At 42.6% G+C, this 26,875-nt stretch overlaps 2 protein-coding genes across 4 annotated transcripts; both read left to right on the forward strand.

Annotated features, from left to right (window-relative positions):
* The first annotated feature begins 1,346 nt into the window (after positions 1-1,346).
* On the forward strand, positions 1,347-12,711 carry LOC130200300 (solute carrier organic anion transporter family member 1C1-like). Of its 3 annotated transcripts, XM_056424459.1 has the most exons (16): positions 1,347-1,881; positions 3,177-3,358; positions 4,288-4,429; positions 4,554-4,686; positions 4,767-4,882; positions 6,653-6,799; positions 7,539-7,637; positions 8,105-8,341; positions 8,513-8,677; positions 9,706-9,766; positions 9,846-9,901; positions 10,016-10,170; positions 10,806-10,990; positions 11,406-11,470; positions 11,609-11,726; positions 11,847-12,711. In XM_056424459.1, the coding sequence occupies exons 2-16, from the start codon at positions 3,257-3,259 to the stop codon at positions 12,346-12,348; spliced, it is 2,283 nt and encodes a 760-aa protein (XP_056280434.1). In that variant the 5' UTR covers positions 1,347-1,881; positions 3,177-3,256; the 3' UTR covers positions 12,349-12,711. The 3 variants fall into 3 exon arrangements, with proteins under 3 accessions (XP_056280434.1, XP_056280432.1, XP_056280433.1); XM_056424457.1 differs by having other exon boundaries at positions 1,349-1,881; positions 9,706-9,901; positions 10,016-10,181; XM_056424458.1 differs by having other exon boundaries at positions 1,349-1,881; positions 3,199-3,358; positions 9,706-9,901; positions 10,016-10,181.
* Positions 12,712-16,588: 3,877 nt separating this feature from the next.
* LOC130200802 (calcitonin gene-related peptide 1) lies at positions 16,589-19,006 on the forward strand. The gene is made up of 4 exons (XM_056425344.1): positions 16,589-16,699; positions 17,769-17,864; positions 18,284-18,424; positions 18,581-19,006. Exons 2-4 carry the CDS (start codon positions 17,785-17,787, stop codon positions 18,753-18,755), a joined length of 396 nt encoding a protein of 131 aa, XP_056281319.1. The 5' UTR covers positions 16,589-16,699; positions 17,769-17,784; the 3' UTR covers positions 18,756-19,006.
* The last annotated feature ends 7,869 nt before the right edge of the window (positions 19,007-26,875 follow it).

A 26,875-nucleotide genomic window follows, 5' to 3' on the forward strand; every position in this document is an offset into this window, starting at 1 on the left:
CAACATTTAGCCATGCTGTGTGTGGGCGTGGGAAACAAAGAAACCCCATGCCTTAATATGGCATCCCCAGAATAAACAAAGGGAACAAATACAGTAGCTATAGATAAGAGCATGAGAAAGGTAAAAGGTACCAACAACACGAGGGTCATCATTCATCTTAAAAAGGGCAGTCCAGGCTCCAGTTGAGCTGCTTCTGCTAACATGACAGACTTTGGGTGACAATTTGTTTTTAAAGAAAAGAAAATATTTTTTGTTGCAGTCCTCCAAAAGGGAAACATTTTGATTTCAGTCATGTGATTATTCAGGTAACTCATGTTAAAGCACACATGCATCGACACATCAGTCTGGATTACTTTTGATTGAAGGTTATTATTATGTAAGCTCTGTGTTTCTCACCAAATATGTTTTTTTTCTCATTTTGGCCTTCCCCGTGTTAAATGAAATATTTTAACTGTTCAATGTTGCATGACCATTATAATTGTATTATTATCCCAATACAAAAAAAATGCTGTACTAAATTTAAAAAGTAGCCACATTTTTAAAAAAAAGTAAGTTATCTAATCTCTTCTGCATTCAAAAGCCTTAATCGTATTTATCCACTGCATTTTGTTTTTCCTCACATGTCTTGTGGCTCCTGTGTGCAGCGCCTGGTTTCACCAGCAGGCTGCGCTCTTTACAACGAAATACTCTCTGCAAGGCCACTGCTTCTATTAGTACGAACTATAAAGACAGTCAGACGGGAATCTGTCATGCAGAATTACATCATTAATGTTCTAAAATTGTTTTGTTCTAATATGTTTCAGCTGTGATGATCTAACGCAGTAACACACTGCATTCCTGGCTGACTGCACCTGTAACTAGATGCAGTGAAAAGGGGAGAAACAAAAGATATATATCACTTGCCCACAATTCTATAGAGCCAATTATACTTTTTCAGAAAAGAAAAGTGGCAAACACATTTCTTCGCTGTTGCTGTGTAGGAATGTCAAGGCTCTTAATCTTTGGAATTTGTGAGGGCCCCCCCCCCCCCCCACACACACACACATACACACACAAACTCACACCGCACCCCTCAGCCATGTTTACACCCCGAGGCACACACTGTTTCATATATGATAGGTCTTTATCAAAGTCATCCAGCAAATTCTAACCAACACGTTTTGTGTCGGTGATTTTAAATGGAGGTGTCCTGATGCTACGCGTGTGTGTCATCAGAAAATATATGAAATTACTTGGAAAAAAGGCAACCTGAATTTTCATACACCTCTTTTTTAAGATTCCACTCATCTGATACTTTGCCTTGTGAGAAAAAAATAATCCAAGCGGCTTGGTTTAGATTTACCAATCTGTCTCTCCTCTACCCCCCACCCTCCTGTCCTCTTGTTGCGGCGACCCCTCCCGGACTAGCTGGCTTGTGTGTTCAGTACAAATGTGTGTGAGGCCTTTTCCAAGTAACTGCACAGGAGAAGAGGAGCTTGGGGAGAGCAGGCTTCCCTCCTCTCAGTGGGAGGATCGACACATGGCTACTACTAAATAAAGAGGAGAAGAAGAAGAAGAAGAAGAAGAAGAAGAAGAAGAAGAAGAAGAAGAAGAAGAAGAGAGATCTGGAGATGCACTCGGTATTCCAGTGAACTTCCTCAGTTGCCTTAAAGAAGTAATCTTGCGACCGGTGGATCAAACCTGAAGTTGGAGTTTTAAACTAGGCTAAACCTGAGGAAGATTTATTTGAGTTAAGAAGTGAAAACAGTCAGACTGGTTGAGTGTGTTGACTTCCTGTCAGGTCAACGAGTATAGAGGACATGGATTCCACCTGCAGCCCCCAACGGTAACTGAGCTGAGAGGATTGTGTGGAAGCCTCGTCGGTGGAGTTTACACATGCAGGTACCCACAAAGTTGCTCTGTTTTCTCTTTTTGAACTTTTGTTTGATGCCATTAAATATGATGGATACTATTAATGCATCTAAATATACAGAATGTAAAAGTAATGTGCTGTGACTCACAATTGGGAGGTGGGGCTAGGACGTCACCCCAGAGTCGACTGCATTCCAGTACATGTCAGAAAGCTTGGAGGGGTTCGATCCTGCCAGTTAACTAATAATAATAATAATATTAATACAATTACAAATAATATTAATACAATTATAAATAACATATTTAAAAGGTGCTGTACGGTGGTGTAGTGGCTAGCACTGTCACCTTACAGCAAGAGGGTCGTGGGTTCAATTCCCGGTCGGCGTCCTTTCTGTGTGGAGCATGTTCTCTCCCCTGGTGCGGCGTGGGTTCCCTCCGGTTCTCCCGCTTCCCTGCACAGTCACAAGACAGCAGTCAGTGATGTCTAAATTGCCATGCCCATAGGTGTGTGAAAATGAGAGTGAATGGTTGTGTGTGCTGTGTGTGCTGAGTTAATCTATGACCGACTGAATGAAATGAAACACACACACAAATAATAAAAAATATATACATCATATTTTTAAACTTTTTTTTTAAAACTGTTGATATCAGGCATTTTTCTTAGATTTTTGTCAGTCGTCAAGTCGTCGTCAGTCGGATAAACCCACTGACTCATTCAGGATTATTATAATTTACGCATTTTAATTTTATGCTATTAGCTCTGCTTAGCTTAATAGCATATAGCTTAGAAAGGAATAAAGAAAAAAGAAGAAAAGTTGGAATTTTGGAGTTTGAGGGCTGCAGGCTGTTTTAGCTGCTTCTTCTAACTAACTAGCTAAGCCTTATAAGGCTTTTCTCCAGCATAAATAGAACAATTTCCAAAAATAAATGTTGAATTCTAAATCCTTTGAACTCTGTATAATTCACTTGCCATGTCACAGATAATATATATATATATAAAAAATGTACAAATGTAATGACTTATTACTTATTTATATTAACAGACTATCTTATGGGTTTTGGTATTGGAGATGATATGTCCCTTCGGGGTTGCCGTAGAGAGAAAAGGTAACTGGACTTGGGGGGAACAAATAAGTAAAGAGTGAAGCCGTGGGCTGAACAACATGTCTGATGTACGTCTGATGTCCCGACGCCGTTTGTTAACATGTTGTAAGTGCACATCACAAACCCAGAATGCTCAGTTACAGTATTAAGTAATAAATTCAGTCAAAACACGTCGTCATTATCTTTAGCCTGACCTTCCTTCCTTTATTGTCTATCCACAGTGTATGTCTGCTTTTCTTGCAGTGGACTAAGGGCAGGTAGACTGACCGGCACACACGCACACACACACGTTGAGTGTAAGATGGCGGAAGCAGCAGAGGACGGAGACAAGATGACCAGCCAGCAGGCTCTGTGTGACCCAGATCAGGGGAGCATAAAACGCCCCGGCATCTCCACTCTCAAAGTACTGAAGCCATCCGTAATCACACTCCTCGGCTTGTTCCTTGTAATTCTACCCTGTTGATGCAGTCGATGAAGACATTCAGTTAAAAAGGCCCAAAAAGCAGCTCAGTGTTAGCACTGCCCCTCCACAGCAAGGGGTCAAAGTTCAATAAGATCGTGTAGATAAAGGATAGATGGACAGATGCTTAAATTGTGAGTCGCACAAATTTCAGTTCTTGGTCCACTGAACTTTTGATTTCCCCCAAAGTCGAGCCAAGAGCTGCTTATATGTTTCTTGTTTAAAGCTTGGCATTTACATCTCTACTTAACACTTCAGTATCAGACCACAGCTCAGTCTGATTGCAGCACAACATCAGCATGTGCAAAGGTAATGGAGCAATTTCCCCAAAACACATCTATTCTACAATCTTGTCCAATACCCATTACACCCCCCCCCCCCTCCCCTTTCCCTTTCCAGCTATGTCCTTTTTTATTTTTAGCTCATATTAAATATTTCAAGAGAATCTAGAGCACGAAAATTAAAACGTCTGCAAAAAAAACAGCCTAATATTTTCAGATTACTTGGTTTTTTTGTGGTACATGGCAGAAGAGGATAATTGTAGTTATGTCAGATGGGAATTAATTCAGAAACAATGGGGCTCCAGGGGGCCCCACACACAGAGTTAAAACCAAAGGCTGTGGAGGCAGAAAGAGTTAAGCTTTTGTTAGTTGGAAGATTAGTATTAAAGTGCCTATAATCTGTATTTAATGTATGAAATGGAAAGTTTAATCATGTTGCTGCTGTTGCACGTCGTTAATAGTTTTCCTCTGTATTTAATCATAGTTGATAAAGCATGAAGTATCAGATATTCATCAGCTAATACCAGAAAACCGTTAATCCAAACTATACAGTTTGGCTTTTCGATGACTTGTATTTTTGTTGTTTTCTAGTTGTTTATCATGGCGCTGTCCTTCGCCTGCTTCTCAAAGGCTCTGGCAGGAACCTACATGAAGAGCTCCATCACTCAGATTGAGAGGCGATTCGACCTCTCCAGCACGCACGTCGGACTCATTGATGGCAGCTTTGAGATGGGTACCGTCTATCGTCTGGATTTGACCTCCATCCTACTTCCACTTCTTCTCTTTGACTTTACAGCTAATAATTCTCTAAATGTCGTTTTTCCTCTGCTCCCTTGGTTTCTCTTTTTTGGAGGTAGGCAACTTGTTGTTTCTTGCTGTGGTCAGCCATTTCGGGGCCAAGCTACATCGGCCCAGACTCATTGCTGTGGGCTGTTTCCTCATGGCGGTCGGGTCCTTCCTCACCGGCCTGACGCATTTCTTCATGGGACGGTAAATGCCGACATTGCGTCCGACATTTTAGAAGTGCTCCAAAATGTCTTTCTTTAATGTCTCATTGTGCTTTTTCACAGCTACAAGTACAACACGATCATTCAAGTTTTCCAGAATGAAAGCATGAACATCGCCGCCTGTCGAAAAACAGAAGTACTGGAAATTCAGATCGAGCCCTCTGTGGAAGACAATGCAAGTAAGACTGTGGGCGAGACCCAGGGGGGAAATGGGCTTACAGGTACACTGAGGTGTGAGTAAACAATAGACTCTTTCCTGGTCAGCTACGCCTCGCCTGGAAAGTGCACGAAAGCACGAATTTTGAGGTCCATTTCATCCGTCTATTTTCCCCAAGCCTGACAAGCATGCCAAATTTGCTGAGTTTTGGGGTGTGAATGACACGTACCCCCAATATCCCCCCAATGTTTTAAAATAAGAAGCTATAATAATAAAAATCCGAGCAATTTCAATAGGGTCCTCTCAGACTGACTTCGTCAGTCGCTCGGACCCTAAATATCTGACTATACCTAACTATATAATGTCCACTACACAAAGTCAACCTCACCCATAGCTCATACAGAGAGACTTAACATGAAACCTGGTTCAAAAGCCCTGGCTCTCTTTCAACCATTCCTGGAATGCACTGATCCTGGTCCGACCTTCAAAGCCGCTCACCTCCCGTGCTGTCTACAAGCTACACACACTGTAGCCATGGACGGATTAAGAAACCACGGGCCCCTGGGCCTGGACGTGTCAAGGCCCCCCCCCCCCCCCCCGCAAAAAAAGAAAAGAAACATCGCAAACAAAACAGTCCGTATGGAACAACGATACCGGAGCTGAGCAGACAACATAACGCGAATTATATGATAGCAGGGACTTCGGTTATATGAATTAAACGAATAACCAGGAATAACATCCCTGAGTAGGACTATTGGGGCCCTGTTACTGACTTGAATGACTTAAGCATATACCGGCATACGGCGCATCGTATCATATCAATACAAAGTTAATAACAGAGACTTCACGCAAAGGCTCTGGCTTAGGGGCCCCCTGAGCTCATGGGCCCCTGGTGCCGGTAGGCTCATTCGGTAATCCATCCCTCAGTAGGACTATTGGGGCCTTGTTACTGACATGAATGACTTAAGCCCAGCATATACCGGCTACGGCGCATCGTGTCATATCATCATATTCATATCAATACAATGTTAATAACAGCGACGTCACGCGCGGAGGCTCTGGCTTTGGGGCCCCCTGAGCTCATGGGCCCCTGGGCCCGGTAGGCCCGTTCGTTAATCCATCCCTGACTGTAGCAGCTGAAGTCATAAAGTGGGTCTGTATGTCGGCCGCAGAGCAAGCCAACAGGAGTTGAAAACCGGAAAACAGAAAGAGAAAAGAGATAGAAGAAAAACGAGAGCTTACAGCATCACCAACAAGGCAGATATCTGTAATATTAATGCTAATAAACTCATCTTGGTCACATATCTGCTTAAGTATCCGCCAGTCCTTGTTAAGCACGGTGTCATTCATGTTCTTCTCTCACAATAACATGTCATAGACTGACAAAATGTAATGTTTTGATCGCAACCAGCCACTGTGATGGGATGTATTTACAAAAATACACAATGTGGAAGTAACATACAATGCAGTGGTACGCAAGCTTCATGCCGCATCCTATCACATCGACATTGAATGAGACTTTATTTTCTCTTTTCTCATTTACTTGTGAATAGGAGGGAGCTCTTGATACACATGCACCAAAGTCTTCTTTTAGAAACTAAATGATCACACACAGACACACACACACACACAGACAAACATGCACATACATGTGGTGGTTTGAACTATGATTTTAAACCTTGTTAAATATCATAATTATAATGTTTAACAATACATCAGAGATAGCTGTGTCCATGAAAATGACCTATGCAACTAAATCAATACCATGCTTCCTTATTATGTCTTTATGGAGCATGTGAGAGGGAGTCCGGTTCCAACATGTGGATCTATGTTTTCCTGGGCAACGCTCTGCGAGGGATCGGAGAAACCCCGGTCACGCCTCTGGGCATTTCTTACATCGACGACTTTGCGAGAGCGGAAAATTCACCCTTCTACATCGGTAAGATACCTTTGCTCATTCTAAAGGGTTCAAATGGCCGTAGTTACTGTGACACTACCCAAAGTTACTGTGACACTACCCATAGTTACTTTGACTCTACCCATTGGTTTGTGGACTATGTTTTTGAACCCTTCAGTTCTACATTTTGGCAATCCCCATCTTCGTTTTGGTCGGTCTTCATTTGAATTTTTTGCAAAAAAAAGTGACTTAAAGTGACAAAAGTGACTTTTATGAACTTGTATTTGCTGAAAACCCACTGTGAGAGAGTTGTAAGACAAACACACAAAACAACTCCTGTCAATCACAAGGTAGCCACGCCCTCAAACAACTATAAATACAACCATAATTTCTGAAAACAACATCATGCTATATTGACAAAGACTTGAGACAAACTGAGACCATAAAGTAATGTTTACAATGTTCACTGTGGTAATGAATCAAGTGAGAAGCAGAGGAATTTTCTCATAGACTTCCATACAATCAAACATGTATTTGCAACCAGAGGAGTCGCCCCCTAATGGCCATTACAAAGAATGCAGGTTTCTTTGGCCTCACTTTTAAGACCCGGAGGTTGACACATTCCTTAAAACGTACTCATAGAATGACGGTATTGTCTTGTCAAGTTTCTCCTGGTATTTTTAACTCTTACCATATCTAGTCCCAATGGAGTTGGAGTTAAATACCTTTTTTTCTAGACCACATCGTACAAAATGTCTACTGATTGGTTTGTGATTTGCAGCATGTCTCCAGACTATCACTCTCCTGGGCCCCATGTTTGGTTTCCTCCTGGGCTCCTATTGTGCCAAACTATATGTTGACATTGGATATGTTGATATTGGTAAGTGTAATACAAGATATATCAGTTAAGGTTAGTCTTTGCTCTGAAGAGAACAATAAAACTGAAACGCCCTCTGTGAGCGAAACCTATGAGCGTGTTTCTGCTGCAATGTCATGTTTTTGACAGAGGAGACATGGTGACTGGCTCGAGCTTTGGTTCAGATTGGTTTTGATTAGCCTGCTGCTCATGGTGCAAAAGTCGGTCACGCTATATAGTCTCTTCTGAGTGTCTCACGTGTAGAAAAAGTAAAATCACGAATATATGTGTCGCCCCACAACTCAATCAGTCCACCTAAGTGTTGCAGTGTAAAAAAGTGTCCAAAAGAGTGTTTAATTCCTTCAAAAATTGAAATCCGATGTAGCCTACACATTAAAGAAGTGACCGTTTGAAATCCAAAATAAAAGGGAAAAAATTAAACACGCATCAGCTTCCTGCTTCTCACTCCAATGCTCTTTTCCGGCATCAAGAAAGTGTGAGCATCACTCCGAAAGATGCCCGCTGGGTGGGCGCCTGGTGGATGGGCTTCATGGTGTCCTCCGTCCTCCTCCTCCTCTCCAGCATTCCCTTCTGGTTCCTGCCCCGCTCGCTGCCAAATCAGGAGGAAGTTAAGGGCAAACTGACTCCTGGCTGTGACACCCTCGATGGGGCGGAGGACGTTCCCAACAACAACAATCACAACCTCAAGCTGACTGACATCTCTAAAGGTTGAGCCGATCCTCTTCCTGCTCCCATAACAGAACATTGATGACACAGCATTGCATTTCTTGATGAATTGACATATTTAGTACTGATTTTGTTCTTTAATAAATTACAGCATGTATTAATGTATTAAGATATATTGGCATTGCAGATGTTTACTGGCTGTCCTTCCACAGGTTTTGTTCCCTCACTGAAGCGCCTGTTGGGAACTCCTTCCTACTTCCTGCTCCTTTGTGGGAGCATCCTGAAGTTCAACTCTTTCATTGGCCTGTTCACCTTTAAAGCCAAATACATGGAACAACAGTTTGGACAGTCCGCATCCAGAGCGAACTTCCTCATCGGTAAAATGTCCATGAGCTATTAGCTTATAGAGGAAATAGTAGGGTGACCAGACGTCCTCTTTTCCCCGGACATGTCCTCTTTTTGAGACCTAAAAAATGCGTCCGGCAGGGATTCCAAAAACGTCCGGGATTTTGCTTCGTCGGATATTTGTGTTTCTCTGGGTCTTTCACAAACTAGTATTTACCCCTTAGCCTACAAGTTTTGGAAATGGTATCTCCCTTACGTTCCACCTTCTTGCGCGTGTTGCAAGATACACAATAATTATCCTCCAAATACAACCATTTTGAGCCTTTGGTACGATACTTCACCATTTCCAATCTGGCAACACTGAGCACCTCGCCGCCTCCACTAGTTGCATTGTTGTTTGTGCGGCATGCTGTACACTACTACCAGCGCTGCCGCTCGCGCACTACGCGCTGTGCGTAGGGCACCAAGTCCTGAGGGGGCACCACAAAATAGGCAACAAAAAAAATCCTCATAGTTATAATAATTATAATGCCGATATTATTTCAGTCTAGAAATATTAGGCACCTTGGCTTTTAGGCATGTATATCACAAAACAGACAGAACAAGAGAGATGTTTAATCGCTCAGCCCCGAGGGCCGCTCGCCGTGGGTCCCTTTCCTATCTCAGGGGGGGCATCATGAAGGACACACTGACTACTACTACCCCCCCCCCCCCCCTTGTCTTTTTTTGCATGAACATTTTAGCATCAACAACATGTTAACCAGTGAGCTTCAGAGGTGCTGTGGGCATTTGTATTTACCTTTGGAAGGCTTGCTGCTTTCAGTCTTGATATTGACACAAGCTAACTGCCCTGAGGCTTTTAGCATACAGACATTAGAGCGGTATCATTCTTCCCATGCAGCCATCAGCAAGAAAGTATTACAATGAGTGTATTTCTCCAATTTCATTATTTTCTTTTTCAAAATACTAACACGTGAAATGTAGTTTGGGTTCTGATAATGAGAAACGTCCCGTAACAGGGCCTCCCAGTGTCCAGACCCCCTGGTGTTTTTCCTTCCAGGTATGTTGAACCTGCCAGCGGTGGCGGTGGGCATCTTCCTGGGAGGGCTGCTGATGAAGAGGTATAAGCTGAGCTTAGTGTCAGGAGCTCAGCTCTCTTTTGCCACGTCCTTTATGGCGTACCTCCTTCTGCTGCTGCAGTTTGGAACCAAGTGTGATAACATCCCCATGGCCGGGCTCACCGTCTCATACAACGGGTCAGTGCTGAGGGTGTTGCGTTTAACACACCGACCAGATAAACTCTTCTCACAGCCTGAGAATACAATAACCTGCAGCTTTGTACACAATGCAAACCCTCTGTAACCCTGCAGGACGCAGAGTGCATCATCCGACAGCGATATGCTCTTCTCAGAGTGTAACAGAGACTGCTCGTGTTCAGCGGAGGAGTGGGACCCCGTGTGCTCCGACAGCGGCATCACCTACATCTCTCCGTGTATGGCTGGCTGCTTCAGCTCCAGTGGATATGGCAAGAACACGGTAGAACTGCACACGTGGATGCACAAACACACACCGATGACAGACGTAGGACCTCTTTAGGAATTCTTGGAAATAATTTCCAAATCATCAACGTTAAAAATCCTTTGAGATGTTAGATTAGACATCTTTTCATCAGAAATACTATGTAACCCTTAAACCTTCATTCCAAAGAAACACACAGAACATATATTTAAATTAGAATAGAATAGAAATCTACAATAATCAGGTGCCACAAATCAGAATGATGCATGTCATCACATTTTTCAACAAATGCATAGCTTGAAGCAGGGGCGTTTGGGGGCCCGTATATCCATTGTTTCCGACAGTTCATAGATTGGTTCAATCAGAAAGAGTGAGATTTTGCTCTGTAGTTTTGCTTCATTCAGTATATGATAACACAAGAGACAGAATGTCAGGGTCATAGTGATATTTTATGCTCATTTGGACACTATCACTGAGATAAAGTGACTAGTGACTAGTTCAGTGTCAAATATACCATTCAATGGAAAAAGTAAACCTAATTGTAAGCAGGTAACAGATAGTAGTTAGACCCCCCTAAAATGGGCCTAAAGACGCCCCTGGCTTGAAGCGTGATCTACATTGCAGTTTTTATCTCTTTCCCAGGTCTTCAACAACTGCAGCTGTGTGTCCGCCTCCCTCCCAGCAGGCAGCAGCCGGTCCGTGAGGCTGGGCCAGTGTCCTCACGCCGCAGACTGCGGCCGCAGTTTCACCGCCTACATGGCTGTGTCTGTTCTCAGCTCCTTCATCAACTCTCTGGGAGCTACACCTGGCTACATGGTCATCATACGGTCTGTGCACTCGAGAAGGAACTTGTGATAACTGGGAATATTTGCCCCGTATGATGCTTATCATTCTTATGATCTGAGTCCAGGCGAGCCTGGGGTGAAAATCATTTTCATACGGTAAATCAAATTAAATACCTAATGTCACCAGTCAGTCATATGCATTATAAACCAATTGTTAAAACATTCTGAACGTGCTTATTTGTTCTCTTTCCCAGAGTTAGGTGAGAACATTGACATCCCTCTCATGTCTGTACGATAAATAGGAAGCTACGTATTTAGCTTCATTATGGCGACATGGAAGTGGTCTATCTATCTTCTAATCTAACGCTTAGCAACTTATTTAAAGTCACCGCCTGTGGTAGCAACTCTCTTCGAAAAAGATCGATACGAACGACGCAGTGTTGATTTGTCATTACAGATGCATCTCACCAGATCTCAAATCCCTTGCGCTAGGTATCCAGGCCTTAGTAACTCGGACTCTTGGTAAGCTTCATTATCTCCAGTTTCAACTGCATTTTGTTTTTGCTATGGACTTCATGCTTAACCCTCTTCCAATCGGAAAAGTTTCTGATAGGTCCCAAAATTAGATTGATTAATGGATATGTGATGCCTTGTCTGTAGGTGGACTTCCTGCACCCGTGTATTTCGGAGCCCTGATTGATTCAACTTGCCTGAAGTGGTCAATCAAGAAGTGCGGGGGAATGGGGGCATGTCGCATTTATGACTCTAATATGTACAGGTACGCCTCAGGCTGCAAATGTGAAAATGTAAATGTGCTAAAAGTGTTTCTCCATCACGTTAGACACCAGAGCAATAAGGATCTCTTCCCTGTGTTGCCCTCCATTGTCTCTACTTTCAGGATCATCTTCCTGGGTCTGATCACTAGTCTCAGTGGATCCTCGTATTTCTTCATCATTGCCGTCATCGTCCTCCTCAGACGACAGTTTCGTGAGCCGCAGAGAGAGACACAAACGCAGAATAGCAAAGCTTCAGAAGGAATTGACCTTCGAACCGCATCAAAACCCACCGAGGACGATCCCGGCAACCCTAAACCTCCCAAAGTTTGTATACGGTTCGCAACAGAACTGGAGGAGGGAGGGGAGGTTCACAGAATAGTGCAGCTCTCACAGATTGGCCGACTCAGTTCCTCAAATATCACCGGGGAGACTCAACAGCTCAAATCCCTGACGGAGACCGCTGTAGAGTTCACTCCTCCAAGTGAGGAAGCAAAGACGGAGGAGAAAGAGGGAAAAGGCAAGGTTTGCGAGGAGACGGACACACAGGTGGAAAAAGAGGACGATCTCACAGATGCTAACGTGGGAGAGACAGAAACAACACAAATTGACGGCATACACAACTAAGATGTCCACCAATGTGTTCTCAAACAAGACCTCGTGTGCACATCTGCACATATTGACTTGTGTGCAGATGATATGCATATCGTCCTTGCAAGGCGAGGTTGAAAATCGATCAATGGCATAAAGATTTGGGCCAAAATTAATGTAAATGAATAAATCCCGAGATTTGTGATATTATTGTCAATAACACACAAAGTCATACTGTGGACACAAACAATGTTTAAATTATGTTTATTCCTCCTTGGTGATGTGCTAAAAGTGCAAACTGATGTCATTGTTAATTAAACTTGCAGTAATTGATTTTTTTGGGCCACTAGGGGGCAACGGAACAAGCTGTAAATAAAATACTGACATACCTGAACGGTATGACTGTTTGTATGTATGACTACTGGACTCTGGACTGTAAAGTGTCTTTGGGTGTCTTGAGAAGCGCTATATAAAATAAATGATTATTATTATTATTATTATATTCACCTCATAGAGTTGAAGGGCAAACATAGAAGACAGCATTTGGAGTCGTGTTCTTGGCCCCTGGGAAACGGGATCACACAGTCAGGATGTGTTTGTGTCTCATCAGTTGCACTAAAGTGTTCACACCATTAAATATCTCTTTCATTTCTCTTTCTCTACCTTTGAATGCTGTCTTTAGTTTCAACCGCTGATGTTGTTTTACTGAACTGCAATTCAGAAAACTCAGAGTGCATTAATATCAAAGGAGACCTCAGTGGTATAATTAGGCTGGAGGAAAAGTATCAACAATATAAATCAGACAAAACAACAAACCACTCACATTTCTGACCAAGGAGTCATTCATTTGTTTTCCCTGTACAGGTAGGTGTCAATGACGTTAACCGCATATTTGAGTATCTATATGCATCATGGGTCAGAAAGAGACCACACACACACACACACACACTCTCTCTCTCACTGGTGACATGCGTATTAGGTCTGCTCTCCTTGCTAAACATTTAGGCTGATTTTTCAACAAAATATGTGTGAATAAGGGTTTAAAGGTACTGCACATGCACATCCACATGCACATCCACATTCACATGCACATACACAAGCACATAAACATGCACATGCACATGAAAATAAATATAAAACACAAAACACAATTCTAAAAAACTTAATACTAATACTAAATATACAGGGGGGAAATACAGTAAAGTAAAGTGCTGAGTATAGTGCTGAGTTTGCCAGGATCTCCAGCAATCTACTGCAGTGTGTTGTGCAGCCTGACAGCAGCAGGAAGGAAGGACTTGTGGTTCCTCTCCCTCAGACACCGGGGAGGAATCAGCCGGTGGCTGAAGGAGCTGTGCAGAGCTGCGAGAGTGTCATGCATGGGGTGGAAGGTGTGGTTCATCAGGGACGTTACCTTTACTTAACGTTACCTTTACTTAACATTACCTGTACTGTCACTTAACGACTCACCATTCCCCCGTGACTCCTGATCCTCCTCTCCACCGCTGGAGGAATACTAATAAAGCCGTGTGTGTTAAACCTTCCGAGCTCGAATCTCTGCACTGTAATGGGAACAAAGCTTCCTCTATCGAGGAAATAAGAATTGACGAAGAATGTGCGATGGTTTAAAGATCCATCACCGTTCTGCACACTGAGGGTCAGTTGAGGCTTTTTTCTCTGCGACGGAAGCAGGCGATTGAGCCGCCGCTCCTCAGAATAAGTAATCCGAGGAATAAGAAAGCAGCACGACACAAAAGACTTGTTTCTCCAGACTACTTTTCATAAATAGACAAATTCAAATCCTACATAACAGCCACTTTCTTCAATCTCTCTTTTTCTCTGTTACTCCTGTCTTCCATCTTTCCCGCCATCCCGTCCTTTCTTTGAAGATTGGGTACATTAACCTTTCTAAACACCCGGCTCATATCCACGAGAGTAGATCAATATTTAATTGGTTATTTATATATTAAATCAAATTATAATTATTTAATCATCAACCATTTGCCAATGACACGATACAATTGCATTCATATAAATGGGTTGTACAGTACACAGCATATTATTTCTACCACTAATATCATCCTAAAGTAGTTACATGATTTGAAATATGCGTGGAAATAACAAGTATGAGTTGAATAATTCAAGATTTAACTTTACCATCACTTACATGCAAACAATATAAGCAAAAGTAGAGACATCTGGATACAATATCCTGTCTCTCCCTCTCTCTCTGTGTGTGTGTGTGTGTGTGTGTGTGTGTGTGTGTGTGTGTGTGTGTGTGTGTGTGTGTGTGTGTGTGTGTTTGCGTTTGTGTTACTGCAGGTTATGGGAAACACAAGGAGGTGTTCATTGGACCTCGGTGGGTTTGGGGGTGTTAGATGTCCATTAGGACTCCACTACATCTCTCTCTCCGCGGTGCGGTAGAGAACCCATCACTTACCAGCAGCCTGTGGTGGCATCTCCTCACCGAGGCTGTGGCATGAACGTCAGGAACGGTATTCCATGTGAATGTAATGTTGTTGCATTCTCTGATAATTGCACATTTACGACTGCTTGAAGACTATCAGTCGTAAAAAATAAATAATGATTTAATCCGAACGAAGCCAATTGTTTCAGTTAGCACATCAGCCCCCACCATGTCGACTCTCTATAGGTTTTTTCAAACCCTCTTTGCAACTTTGGATCTAAACTGTGATCAGCAACACATCAGAGAAATAGTAAGAAATATAATTAAATATATGAACTTTCCCATGCATGCTGCTCAGAGTAACTGCATTGACTGGCTCAGGGTCCCTCCTCCTCCTCCTCATCCTCCTCCTCCTCCTCATGAAGTCAGTCGGTGTGGACGCCGTTCACTGGGGGATTAAATAAAACTCACCTTTACATTCTTGGAAAGGTCTGAAGAGGTAGGGGTCACATGTCAGTGTGAACTGAGAATAACAACTTTACTTACTATATATATACGTTATATTAAACATGTTCGACCTTAATGGAATGTCAAGATAAGAAAAATACTTTTATTACCACTTTATGTCAAACTTCTGAGGCCACAACTATTGAAAAACTCTCCTAATTTTATTCCGATATTGGAAATTTGTCTCTGAAGGTACAAAGTTATTTGGCGTAAGGCGGACGGACGTAAGTCGTAGATATATTTTTATATCAGATATTTCACCTGCAATTTCTTCCGACCACATGGGGGCAGCGGTGACCGGCTGTAAACACAAACTCTGTCACCTTTTGGGTTAGTGTGGCTAACTTGTTAGCAGACGGTTATTTAGACATCCCAAAGATGCAGAGCAACATTATCATTCATCTGGAGTCGACTGACAATTGTAATATTATCTAATATTCACTCTCCTTTAGCTCTATCTATGATAACTGTCGACTCCTGAGGGAAATATCTGTGTTTTTTCAAAGGCTTTCAAGTTCACCAGTTAGTTTTTAACCCAAGTCAGTTTTAGAAGCTTTCTCGCCAAAAAAGATGAGAGCGCCGAGTCAGCAAAAAGAGTGAAGGTGAGGACCGTTTAAACCCAAACATTTAACGATGCTAAAGATGCTAAAACACAACACAGAGCTGAGAGAAACTGGATTAATTATCCAAGGTAGGAGAAACACCATTCACATGACACATTCACAAGAAAAAAAGGTATTCTTTCAAACTAAGTTTTCGGGGAAACTAATGCAAAGACAGATGGTTAATGATGTAATGGCTACTAGTCTGATTTCCAGGTCACGTGCGTCAAGTGCAACACACACAGGTTTTAGCATCGCAATCCTTAATTGGTTCTCCCTCAGATGTTTGTGACGTGTCCCGTCAAAATAATGAGACGTCATACATTATTCACGATAATTCATCCGCTCATTTATAATTCATCGTGGATGAAGCCCATCGGGAGGCAGAGGCCGGGCCAGAGTTTGGTGACCCCGAAAACTTCATTACACATCTCAAGATGAAAATGGGAAGACAACTTTCCCGTCCCCTGGTGTGGGTTTATGGCGAGTCAGTCCCATCACGGAGGCTGATGACGAGGGTGATGATGAGGATGGTGACGTGCAAAGATATGTGTGTGCGTGTGTGTGTGTTATGAACATTAGCATTTGTGGCATGTTTACAGGTTTAGTGTACATTAAGGTATACAGCTGAGTGTGCGTGGGGCGTATACAAGACCCCTGTTGGATCTCGACACCCCCGTGCCCCCCCCCCCCCTTGTCCTCCCCATCCCCATCCTGTGTAAATGAAAATGCAAGTCTATATTTGGACAGAGCTGATGTCACAAGTGGTTTGCGCGAAGAGCCTATAACAGTTGGAGTCGGTTTGTGTGACAGTCTGACAAACGCTGGAGTGCTCCAGTGACAAGCTGGGATCTGCTGGCTGACGCGACAGAAAGTGAGTACTCTGATTTAAGACTTACAGTTCGTCTTTTAGGACCTGTGGCTGAGTCTAAATATTGTGTATACAAATGGGGTGTTGCAATGAAATGAACAATAGTTTTCTTGTAAGATCATTTTGCTAAATCACTTCTGTATGTTTTTAATTCAAGGTCAAGAACTGATTTCGTGGTAAGAAACCAATCAAGTCTTGTTGCATTAAGTGTGCGCAAAATGATTTTGGAAAAAAAAAGGGATTTTCTATTTTAATGTAAGGATATATCAAAAGACATCATATATATATATATATATGATGTCTTTTGATATATATACATGTTATATATACATGTTTTACAACATATAAAAAGCGCAACAACTTGTGCATATATATATATAATATATAATATATATAAATGGAAACTACTTTTACTTGTTACTAATTATGATAAATAAAATCATTATAATTTTTTAAGCGAATATCCTAAATATTATCTGGTTCCATCTTCTCAGTCGTGCGGATTTGCAATTTGCTTTTCTTTTTCTTATGTGATAATATTTTTAATGTCTTTGTTTTTTAGACTGCAGGTTCCGACAATGCAAAGTATTTTTTTAAGACTTTTGAGAAATTGTGAAGGGAATTTGTTTCTAATTACTGCCATTTTATAAATAATTGTTGTCAAATAATTAAACAAACAATTGGCAGATAGATTGTCAGTTGCTGGATGCAAATCAATATGATACACAAAAAGAAAAAAGATTATTCATAACATGTTGAAGTGGTTCGTGCTCGGTAGGCGCCGCTGTCATATTGTTACTGAGCGCAGCTTTAAATTAGACCGTATGTGAATTATTGATCGTATAGAATTACAACAAATTATACTTTCCTGATAATGATAATAATAATTTTTTTCTTATAATAGTGACTCTATAGAAATGACAATTTAATGTATCTTAAAACCTTATGGACTGATGATATGAATGAAGGTCTTTGAAGTGAAATAAAGGTGAATTAAAAAGATTGCATTCTGGATTGCCCTTTAATCATCTGTTAGAATAAATCAAACGTCGTTGTATCCCTGTTGATCCAGGTAATCTCCCTCCACTATGTATCACCTGAGGGTGCCTGTGCTTCTCCTCATGCTGCTCGTGTTGCTGCGCTGCGTCGCCGCAGCCCCGAGCGACAGGTGGGTGAACACACCACGAGCACAGTCACACACCCTTTGGTGTGGCGGTGCCACCACTCGTCTAACATTGTGGGGTCAGAGTTCAAACAGCGGCAAGCAATTCAACTGTGCAGGTTTTCAATTTTCTGAAATGTGGATCGTAAACCAGATCCGAGGTCGGCAAACAAGCAGCGGAATATCAGGGAAATTGTCTCACGAGTAGGACGGTAATGTTCTGCATGAGGAGCAGCGGGGCATTGATAGGTCTGGAGCTAGAAAGCCAATTGGGCTTTTTGTGAGGCAAAGTGCTGCATTGTGCAACTCGTGTGCCGCTAAGTGGCCACTTTGTCTTCTTGCTCTCGGGACTAGTGGATGTTTTGAAGAGGCTATAATCAGCTATCAGTGTAAAACGCTTTGGACCTTTTCCATTTCTGACACAGGTACTTCAGTCCCAGCTCATCCAGCGAGCGGGAAAGTGGCCTCCCAGATGGTGGCGGCTGGTTAGCTCCGGGGCTAATCTCCAACTCTTTCCTCGGCCTCCTTGGTACGCGACCGCAGAGGGGGCTCAGAGCGATGAACAGGTAACGGCATTTACAGAAAACCAGCAGCCGTGTTAATTCAAACCTCCGTTACAGGAAAGAAACATTAGGTTACTTAATGTAACCACTTTTCTTTGATAACAGGGTGAAGTGTTTCACTCATTATCTCTCTCTCTTTACCTTTTCTCTTATCCCCAGCCACCACAGAGAGAAAAGAAAATGCAACACGGCCACCTGCGTCACCCAAAGGCTAGCGGACTTCCTGGTCCGCTCCAGTAACACCATCGGCACCATCTACGCACCCACCAACGTGGGATCGGGCACCTACGGCAAGAGGGACCTCCTGCAGCCTCGCAGATTCCTGCCTCTCTAGAGCCCGCTGAGCGCTCTGATGATGTAACCGCACATCTTATGTAACAGTGATTGTGAGAATGACGTGACTAATGGTGACTTTGGAAAGAGTGCCTTTTAATTTAAAACGTCAAAGTGAATGCGTGTTCTTTCTTTCCTGACTGTGTGCGTGTCGTGTTAATGCTGTTCCACGCTGGCATGATGTGATTATATAAAGATACATGAAGGAGAATAACAAAACAATAAATAGAAGAAAATAGATGTAAAGCCATATGAAATAAATGTTGATTTTGATAATGAAATTGTTTTAATCTGTGTGCGTTTCAAGCCACAACATTACATATTAAGGTAGATGCAGAAGCTTTGAGCTGATAGCACTCCGCCTGTATTACATTTTGGTAACCAGCTCCTGACTTGCTTCATCATGTTTCTCTGTAAGTAAGACACAGAAGACATCCAATAAATCACATCAGATTTGCTATTAACAAGATATTATAGAGTCATGTTCTGGGAGTTGCCACAGGCAACCTAGAGGAATGCCTTAATACATATACGTATATATAATGTAGACCTATGGGCTATGGCATCTCTGAGTCATTGCCTGGTGACGCCTGGGAGAGTATACGTGAAATGCCTGTTAGGCCTTAAAAGGCCAAATTTCATAGATCTATGTCAAATATGTAATAGCCTATGACCTACGTATTCAGAATCAGCAACTTTTTTATTGCCATGTATATTTATATATACAAGGAAAGTGTCATTGCGGGTGGTGCAACAATAGAAAATGACATTAACAACAATAAACAACAAATAAATAAACACAGTGCAATAATTAAAAATATATTAAATATATATATATGAATAAAGTTGAGATTAGTTCAGTTTAGGTAAATTAGACTAAACTGAATGAATCCAATTGTTTGTCTTGGTATTATTTCAACCTCTGTTTTTATGCAACCTTATATCATCTGTCAGCACAATATTTCTAAGAAATTGTTCAACATTTAAAAATAATGGACTTATTTGCTTCCTTGCTGAGAAGATTGCACTAACGTGTCAGCAAAGTAAATATGCAGCTGGCACCAGGGCCCCTTCAGCTCAGTTTGGGATGAGGACTGAATGGGAAAGAGAGAGCTAAAAAGTCTCGGGTCCGAACCAAAAAAAGCTCCAACAGATTCAATTCAATTCAATTCAGTTTATTTGTATAGCTCAATTTCACAAATTACAAATTTGTCTCGGAGTGCTTTACAATCTATACACATAAACATCCCTGTCCCAAAACCTCACATCGGATCAGGAAAAAATCCCAAATAATCCTTCAGGGGGAAAAAAGGGAAGAAACCTTCAGGAGAGCAACAGAGGAGGATCCCTCTCCAGGATGGACAGGTGCAATAGATGTAATGTGTACAGAAGGACAGATTTAGAGTTAAAATACATTCAATGAATATGACAGTGTATGAATAGTTCATAGTAGGCATATTCCACGATGGAGACCTCCACGATCCATCAGGCAGATGGAGGTAGAGAGGAGGAGTGGGCGGAGTCTCAACAGTGGGCAGAGTCTCAACAGGGCAGTGGCGTAGTTGGTAGTAGGCATTCCACGATCCAGACCTCGATGATCCATCAGGCAGATAGGATCTAGGGTCCGATGACCCTATGAGACGTGAAGTCAAAAGGACTCCGGGGAGAAAGCAACGTTAGTAATGTATGATTGAGAGATGAAAATTCATCCATAAGGAGAGAGAAAAGAGGAGAGAGGTGCTCAGAGTATCCTCAAACGTCCTCCAGTAGCCTATAAGCCTATAGCAGCATATCAAGGAGCTGGAGCAGGTGAACCTGATTCAGCCCTAACTATAAGCTCTGTCAAAGAGGAAAGTCTTAAGTCGACTCTTAAACGAGGTGACTGTGTCTGCCTCCAGGACTGAAGGTGGAAGCTGGTTCCATAAAAGAGGAGCTTGATAACTAAAGGCTCTGGCTCCCATTCTACTTTTTAAGACTCTAGGAACTATAAGTAGTCCCGCATTTAGTGAGCGCAGCTCTCTAGTGGGGCAATATGGTACTACAAGCTCCTTAAGATATGATGGTGCATCACCAATCAAGGCTTTGTACGTTAAGAGAAGAATTTAAAAAGTGATTCTTGATTTTACTGGGAGCCAGTGCAGAGCAGCTAGTGCAGGAGTGATGTGATCTCTTTTCTTAGTTTTAGTGAGAACACGAGCTGCAGCATTCTGGATCAACTGGAGGGACCTAAGAGACTTATTAGAGCAGCCTGATAATAAGGAGTTGCAGTAATCCAGTCTCGAAGTAACGAATGCGTGAACCAAATTTCCTGCATCTTTTTGAGACAAGGTGTTCCTAATTTTTTTATTCATTACGTAGATGAAAGAATGCAGTCCTTGAGATTTGCTTTACGTGGGAGTTAAAGGACAAGTCCCGATCAAAGATAACGCCGAGATTCTTTACACTGGTGTTGGATGCTAGAGCAATGCCGTCTCCAGAAACCACATCACCAGATAATTGATCTCTGAGGTGCTCAGGGCCGAGTAAAATTACTTCGGTGTTGTCTGAGTTTAACAAGAAGTTGCAGGTCATCCATGTTTTTATGTCTTTAAGACATTGTGGCAGCTGTCTCCAATTTGGCCTCGACTGCTGGTGATTGGCAATCAGTCAGCAGCCGAGGCCGCCCTCATAAAGGCTCTCAGTTGAGAGTGGAGGGGAGGAAGGAGTGAACAGAGGCGCAGTCTTGTGGTCTGCTCGGTGTTGTGGGGAACACAATAAAATATGTTATCCAACGGAACCTTGTTTTGCGTGGCTGATCCTTGGTGCTTTTGGGGGAAACCCACGGGTGCTGCTACAGACATGCTTGAATTTTACTGAGTTGGTTGGTCTCCTCTGGTTTGATTGATAGATATAGTTGAGTATCATCTGCATAACAATGAAAGTTTATGGAGTGTTTCCTGATAATATTGCCCAAAGGAAGCATGTATAAGGTAAATAAAATTGGTCCAAGCACAGAACCTTGTGGAACTCCGTGACTAACGTTGGTGGTTATCGAGGCGTCATCGTTTACAAATACAAATTGAGATCGATCTGATGAATAGGATTTAAACCAACTTAGTGCCGTGCCTGAAATGCCAATCGACTGCTCCAGTCTCTGTAATAGGATGTCATGGTCAATGGTGTCGAATGCAGCACTAAGGTCTAACAAGACCAGTACAGAGATGAGTCCTTTATCTGCTGCCATTAAGAGGTCATTTGTAATTTTCACCAGTGCTGTCTGTGCTGTGGTGTTTTCTAACACCACTTGTGTTACTTCGCGCCTTTGCATATTTGACCGATCTGATGTTGATCGTCTCTAACCAGCAGCATGTCATTTCCGAGCTCCGATGCCGGGATGAAAAAAAGTCACTTGCACCCCTCCCCCCCCCCCCCCCCGTAGGTGGACGTCACAAAAGCTGACGCGACATATGGAGTGAGTACCAAACACCATCTCCCGGTACTCACCTGAGTAACTCACTGAAAAAGTTATGTGCACCCCTGGTTATATTACTTCATTTAGCTGATGCTTTTATCCAAAGTGACTTACAGTAGGTGCATTCAACCATGAGTACATACTCAGAACAACAAGAATCAAGAAAGTAACGTTTCTTCAAAAAAAGCCAAACTACAAAAATATCATGAGTAGTACTATAAGTAATACCATCAGTAATACTATAAGTAAATGCCATTCAAGTGCCACTGAAGTGCTAATCTGTTTTTATTCAATATTTAGTCAGAATTTTTTTTTTTTAGTTTCCGGCGGAAGATTTAGAGACTTCCTGCTATCCTGATGTCAGTGGGGAGCTCGTTTCACCACTGAGGAGGCAGGACAGCAAACAATCTGGATTCTGTTGATTGTTGACCTCGCAGTGACGGAGTCAGAAGTCGATTGGTAGATGCCGAGCGGAGTGAGAGGGCTGGGGTGTGAGGCTAGACCATGTCTAGACCATGTCCTGGATGTAGACGGAGCCTGATAATCGTCAGGTCGTGGGTGAGAGAGCCCTTTCCTGTAAGGAAAAGTAGTTCAGTCTTGGCAGTGTTAATTTTCAGGTGATGTGCTGAGGGATGTCAGTCAAACAGGCAGATATTCGTGGAGCTACATGTATTTCCGTTTGGGGAAACGAGAGGATCAGTTGGGTGTCATCAGCATAGCCATAGAAGAAAAAGTCATGCAATTGAATGACAGTGCTGAGAGAATTGGCTCTCTTCGAAGGCGGTCGCATTTTTCTTCCCTCTCCTCCCCATGACCTTCCCTTCCCTGCTTGGCTCCTATCGTCATGTCTTGTCTTGTTTTATACTTGAGAGACTCTCTCAGCATCGCTCTTCGAACTAAAAACCATGGACCTGATCAACTGGTCTCTTAACGCAATTGACACCGTCTTCTCGACGAGAAGCTCGGGTTCGGGGGAACCTGCCTGTCCTGCCGGGACGTGTGTGCTGGTTACACGATGGACGCGTGGGGAAGTGGCGTGTCGTGTGCCTAGCAGCCCTTTCCATGGAGGACGTAGAAGACATCTACCTATTCGGAACTATGATTACAGGATTTCTGCTGTTTGGATTTGGCGCTGTCCTGGCTTATCGGAAAATTAAGGAAACGGTGACAGCTGTTAAAAGCCCCCTAAGGCTGCCCGACATGATTGACGCGTTGGGCAGAGTTGTTGGCACTCAGACTGTGGCATTAAACCGCCAGAATGACAACATCGTGGAGAAGCTGACGGCTCTGCAAATGAAATTGGATCGATTTGAAATCCTATTGGCAAACGGGAGGAAAATGGAGGAATAGTACTTGCGCAAATTCTAATGCAGCTACTGGAAGACCAAACAATCCCAATCTTATCTGCTTTCGGCTCCCTCTACCAGGACGGGCCTTGGCCAAGGCCGTTACTGGAACAACAACTCCCCCGAAGATCACTGAAGCGAGAACCTCTCTCATTCCCTTCCCCCGATCCACAGACACCTGTGGTTGTTTTCTCCCCAGGACCCTTCAAGGCTATCTCCATGGCAACGACCATCTTGCGGTCTGAGAACTCTGTCTGTTGTGGCCTGGGGGAGGACGACATACCAGGCCACTCACACACGAACGTTCAACACACTGATTTGCATTCACTACCCCCATCCCACGCCTTCGTCTGCTTCGTCCCCCCAGTGTGACAGGACGGGGTCTGTGGCTGGCGCTGTAATGGCTGACGGACCGGGCTGGCTGCTTGTCGGTGCTGGTCACCTTCTGCCTCCAATGGCTGGGCTTAGATCACCCAGTCTTTGGCTTACCTCCCCTCCCCCCTTCCTACTCGTTGCAAGTCATGTTTAAGATGTATGTGCTTATGTGATAAGGTGTTTTTTCCTGCTCCCACACTGTACCCCTTTAGGGGCATAGTCGGGGGGTTGTTTTTTTCTCGCCTCTCTTCCCTCATGTTATGCTGTAATCTTCCATCCACCCTTTCTTTGCAATTTCGTTGCTTTTGTACCTGTACTCTAGTCAATGACAATAAAACCGAATACCATACCATACCATACCAAGAGGAGGGGACCCAGGACGGAGCCTTGAGGGACCCCAATCGTGAGAAGACAAGGTCCAGACACAGATCCTCTCCAAGTTCCCCGGTAAGTGCGTTAATTGAGGTAGGAAGAGAAGAGGGAGAGAGCAATGCCTGAGATACCTAGGTCCTGGAGGGAGGAAATAAGGATCTGGTGGTTCAGTGTGTCAAATGCTGCAGAAAGGTCAAGAAGGATAAGGGCAGCCGCAGATATGCTGCTTTAGCAGTGTGAAGTTGCTCAGAGACAACAAGGAGGACAGTCTCTGTTGAGTGGCCGGCCTTGAATCCTGATTGGTGAGGGTCAAGATGTTTTTTACTGTGGAGAAAGGAGGACTCTTGGTTAAAGATAGCTCACTCGAGAGTTTTGGAAAGAAAAGGAAGAAGAGAGACAGGTCTGTAGTTCAGACGGGTCGAGGGTGGGTTTCTTCAGGAGAGGGTTAACTCTCGCCTCATTCAGAGAGTTAGGGAAACAGCCAGTTGAGAGGGAGCTGCTGATAAGATGGGTGAGAAAGGTCAGAAGGTCAGGAGCAATAGCCTGGAGAATGTGAGATGGGATGGAGTCAAGGGGGCAGGTGGTCGGGCGGGCGGAGGTCACCAAGCTAAGAACTTAATTAGGAGACCGGGGGGTGAAAGAAGAAAGAGAGGGGGATGAAGAAGAAGTTGATGGAAGTGTAGTGAGAGAAGATGCATTCGTAAAGGAGGAGCGTATGTCATCTATCTTGTTTGTAAAGTAGTCGACAAAGTGGCTTGGTAGAAGGGTGGAAGGAGGAGGGGGACAGGAGGTTGGAAAAGAGAAGAGTTTTTTGGGGTTAGAGAAAAAAGATTGAATTTTAGTATTGTTGAAAGAGCTTTTGACTGCAGAGATAGAGGCAGAGAAAAAGGAGAGAAGAGATTGATAGGCTAGCTGATCGTCTGCATAATAAGATTTTCGCCATTTTCTTTCCGATGGCTCTCTCTCACCGAGTGTCTAAAAAGGAAAAAGAGAATCGAGAGAGAGAAGAGGTTAAAGTAAAGGAAAAGTTGCTTTATTAGTTTCCAAAGCAGAATGCTTTCAATAATATGCTTGAGGGCCAGAACAGACATTTGAAATGCATCCACAATAATATCACAGCATTTTTTATCATAAACAAAAATATATATATGTATATATATATATATAAATAAACATATATATAAATATATAAATAAATAAAAATATGCAGCATAAATATATATATATATATATTTATGCTGCATAAACAAACACCATTTGTCCAAATTCTAAAATATTAGTGATCACAGCACTGTTTTCCACATGTATTGCCCTCCCATCAGGGTTATTCAGGGTATCCTAATGAAAAGGGGAGGTGTGACGCACAGCATTAACCTGTGTTTGATTACCAGTGACCCAATCATCTCAGACAGTGACATTAAAACTCTCATGCATGGTTACCACCGGCATAAAAGGTTTTTCAAAAATAGAACAAGTGCCGGCTTTAGCTGACGAATCCAAAAACAATGCAGCCATTATCCAACAAACACCTCGACACAGAATAGGGATCGTGTCAAGATTGGTCGATTACTTCATGTAAAATCACAAATGGCACCGCACTTCAATCGTTATCCGGTGGTGAGTTGTTTATCTCAGCAGTAATGGCGGTGGATGACTGTTTTGATGGAACATTATTTGATTTCTGACACGACGACCACATTAATGTCTGACATAACAGAGGCAATTGTGATCCAAATATAAACAAGAGGGCCTTTCTATACCCTCACCATTCAAAACTAAGGACTAAAACCTACTCCCACTGCAACCTTGATGTACATGTGTTTTATTGCAGTGACTAAAACAAATAAATCAACATCAGGTAACATTGTCTGATTCTAGCAATAATATCCCTTTTTTGTCAAATGTTTCTATAAAAGACTGAATATACTGCTTTGTATATGGAGTAATTTATTAATTCCGTATATTTATCTTCTACCTTATATTCGCCCATGACTGTGTAAATGGGAGGCACTTAAAACTGTTACATAATTTGATTTATTCCTACTTGGCCATTGAAGAGGATTCTAATTCAAATTTGTGATAATAAAATTGGCCTATTTGTTCAAATAGTAGGCCTATTGACAAATGCACAACATGCAAATTATGACTCCAAAAAAAGAATTGGGTTTTTAATCTTGCATACTTTAGGTCTTTGTAGTTACACAGGGACATTATTGACCCTAATATGAAATGCACTAAAGATATGTGAGAGAAACAAATACATTAAATTATGTTGTATGCCCACAAACAAAAACGTTGTATTAAATATAATGATCAGGGTTGGCTGGAAATGAGATGCATTCGTGGAAGGGATAAGCTCTGTTTTGGTGAAGAAGTGAAACAAACATACAGTCTTTTTTAAATCACTTATATGGCATTTTAAATCGATTTAACTTAGTTTAGTAGACCCTTTACACAGAAGACATGTCTACTGATCAAAGTAACAGATGTGATTTTTATGGCATTTTTTAGTTTGAGTGTCCCAGTAAACCAAGGTAGCATTCACACAATACTCAAGCAGAATCCTGAAACTAAACC

This window comes from Pseudoliparis swirei, chromosome 10, assembly GCF_029220125.1.
Source record: "Pseudoliparis swirei isolate HS2019 ecotype Mariana Trench chromosome 10, NWPU_hadal_v1, whole genome shotgun sequence".
Lineage (NCBI taxonomy): Eukaryota > Metazoa > Chordata > Actinopteri > Perciformes > Liparidae > Pseudoliparis > Pseudoliparis swirei.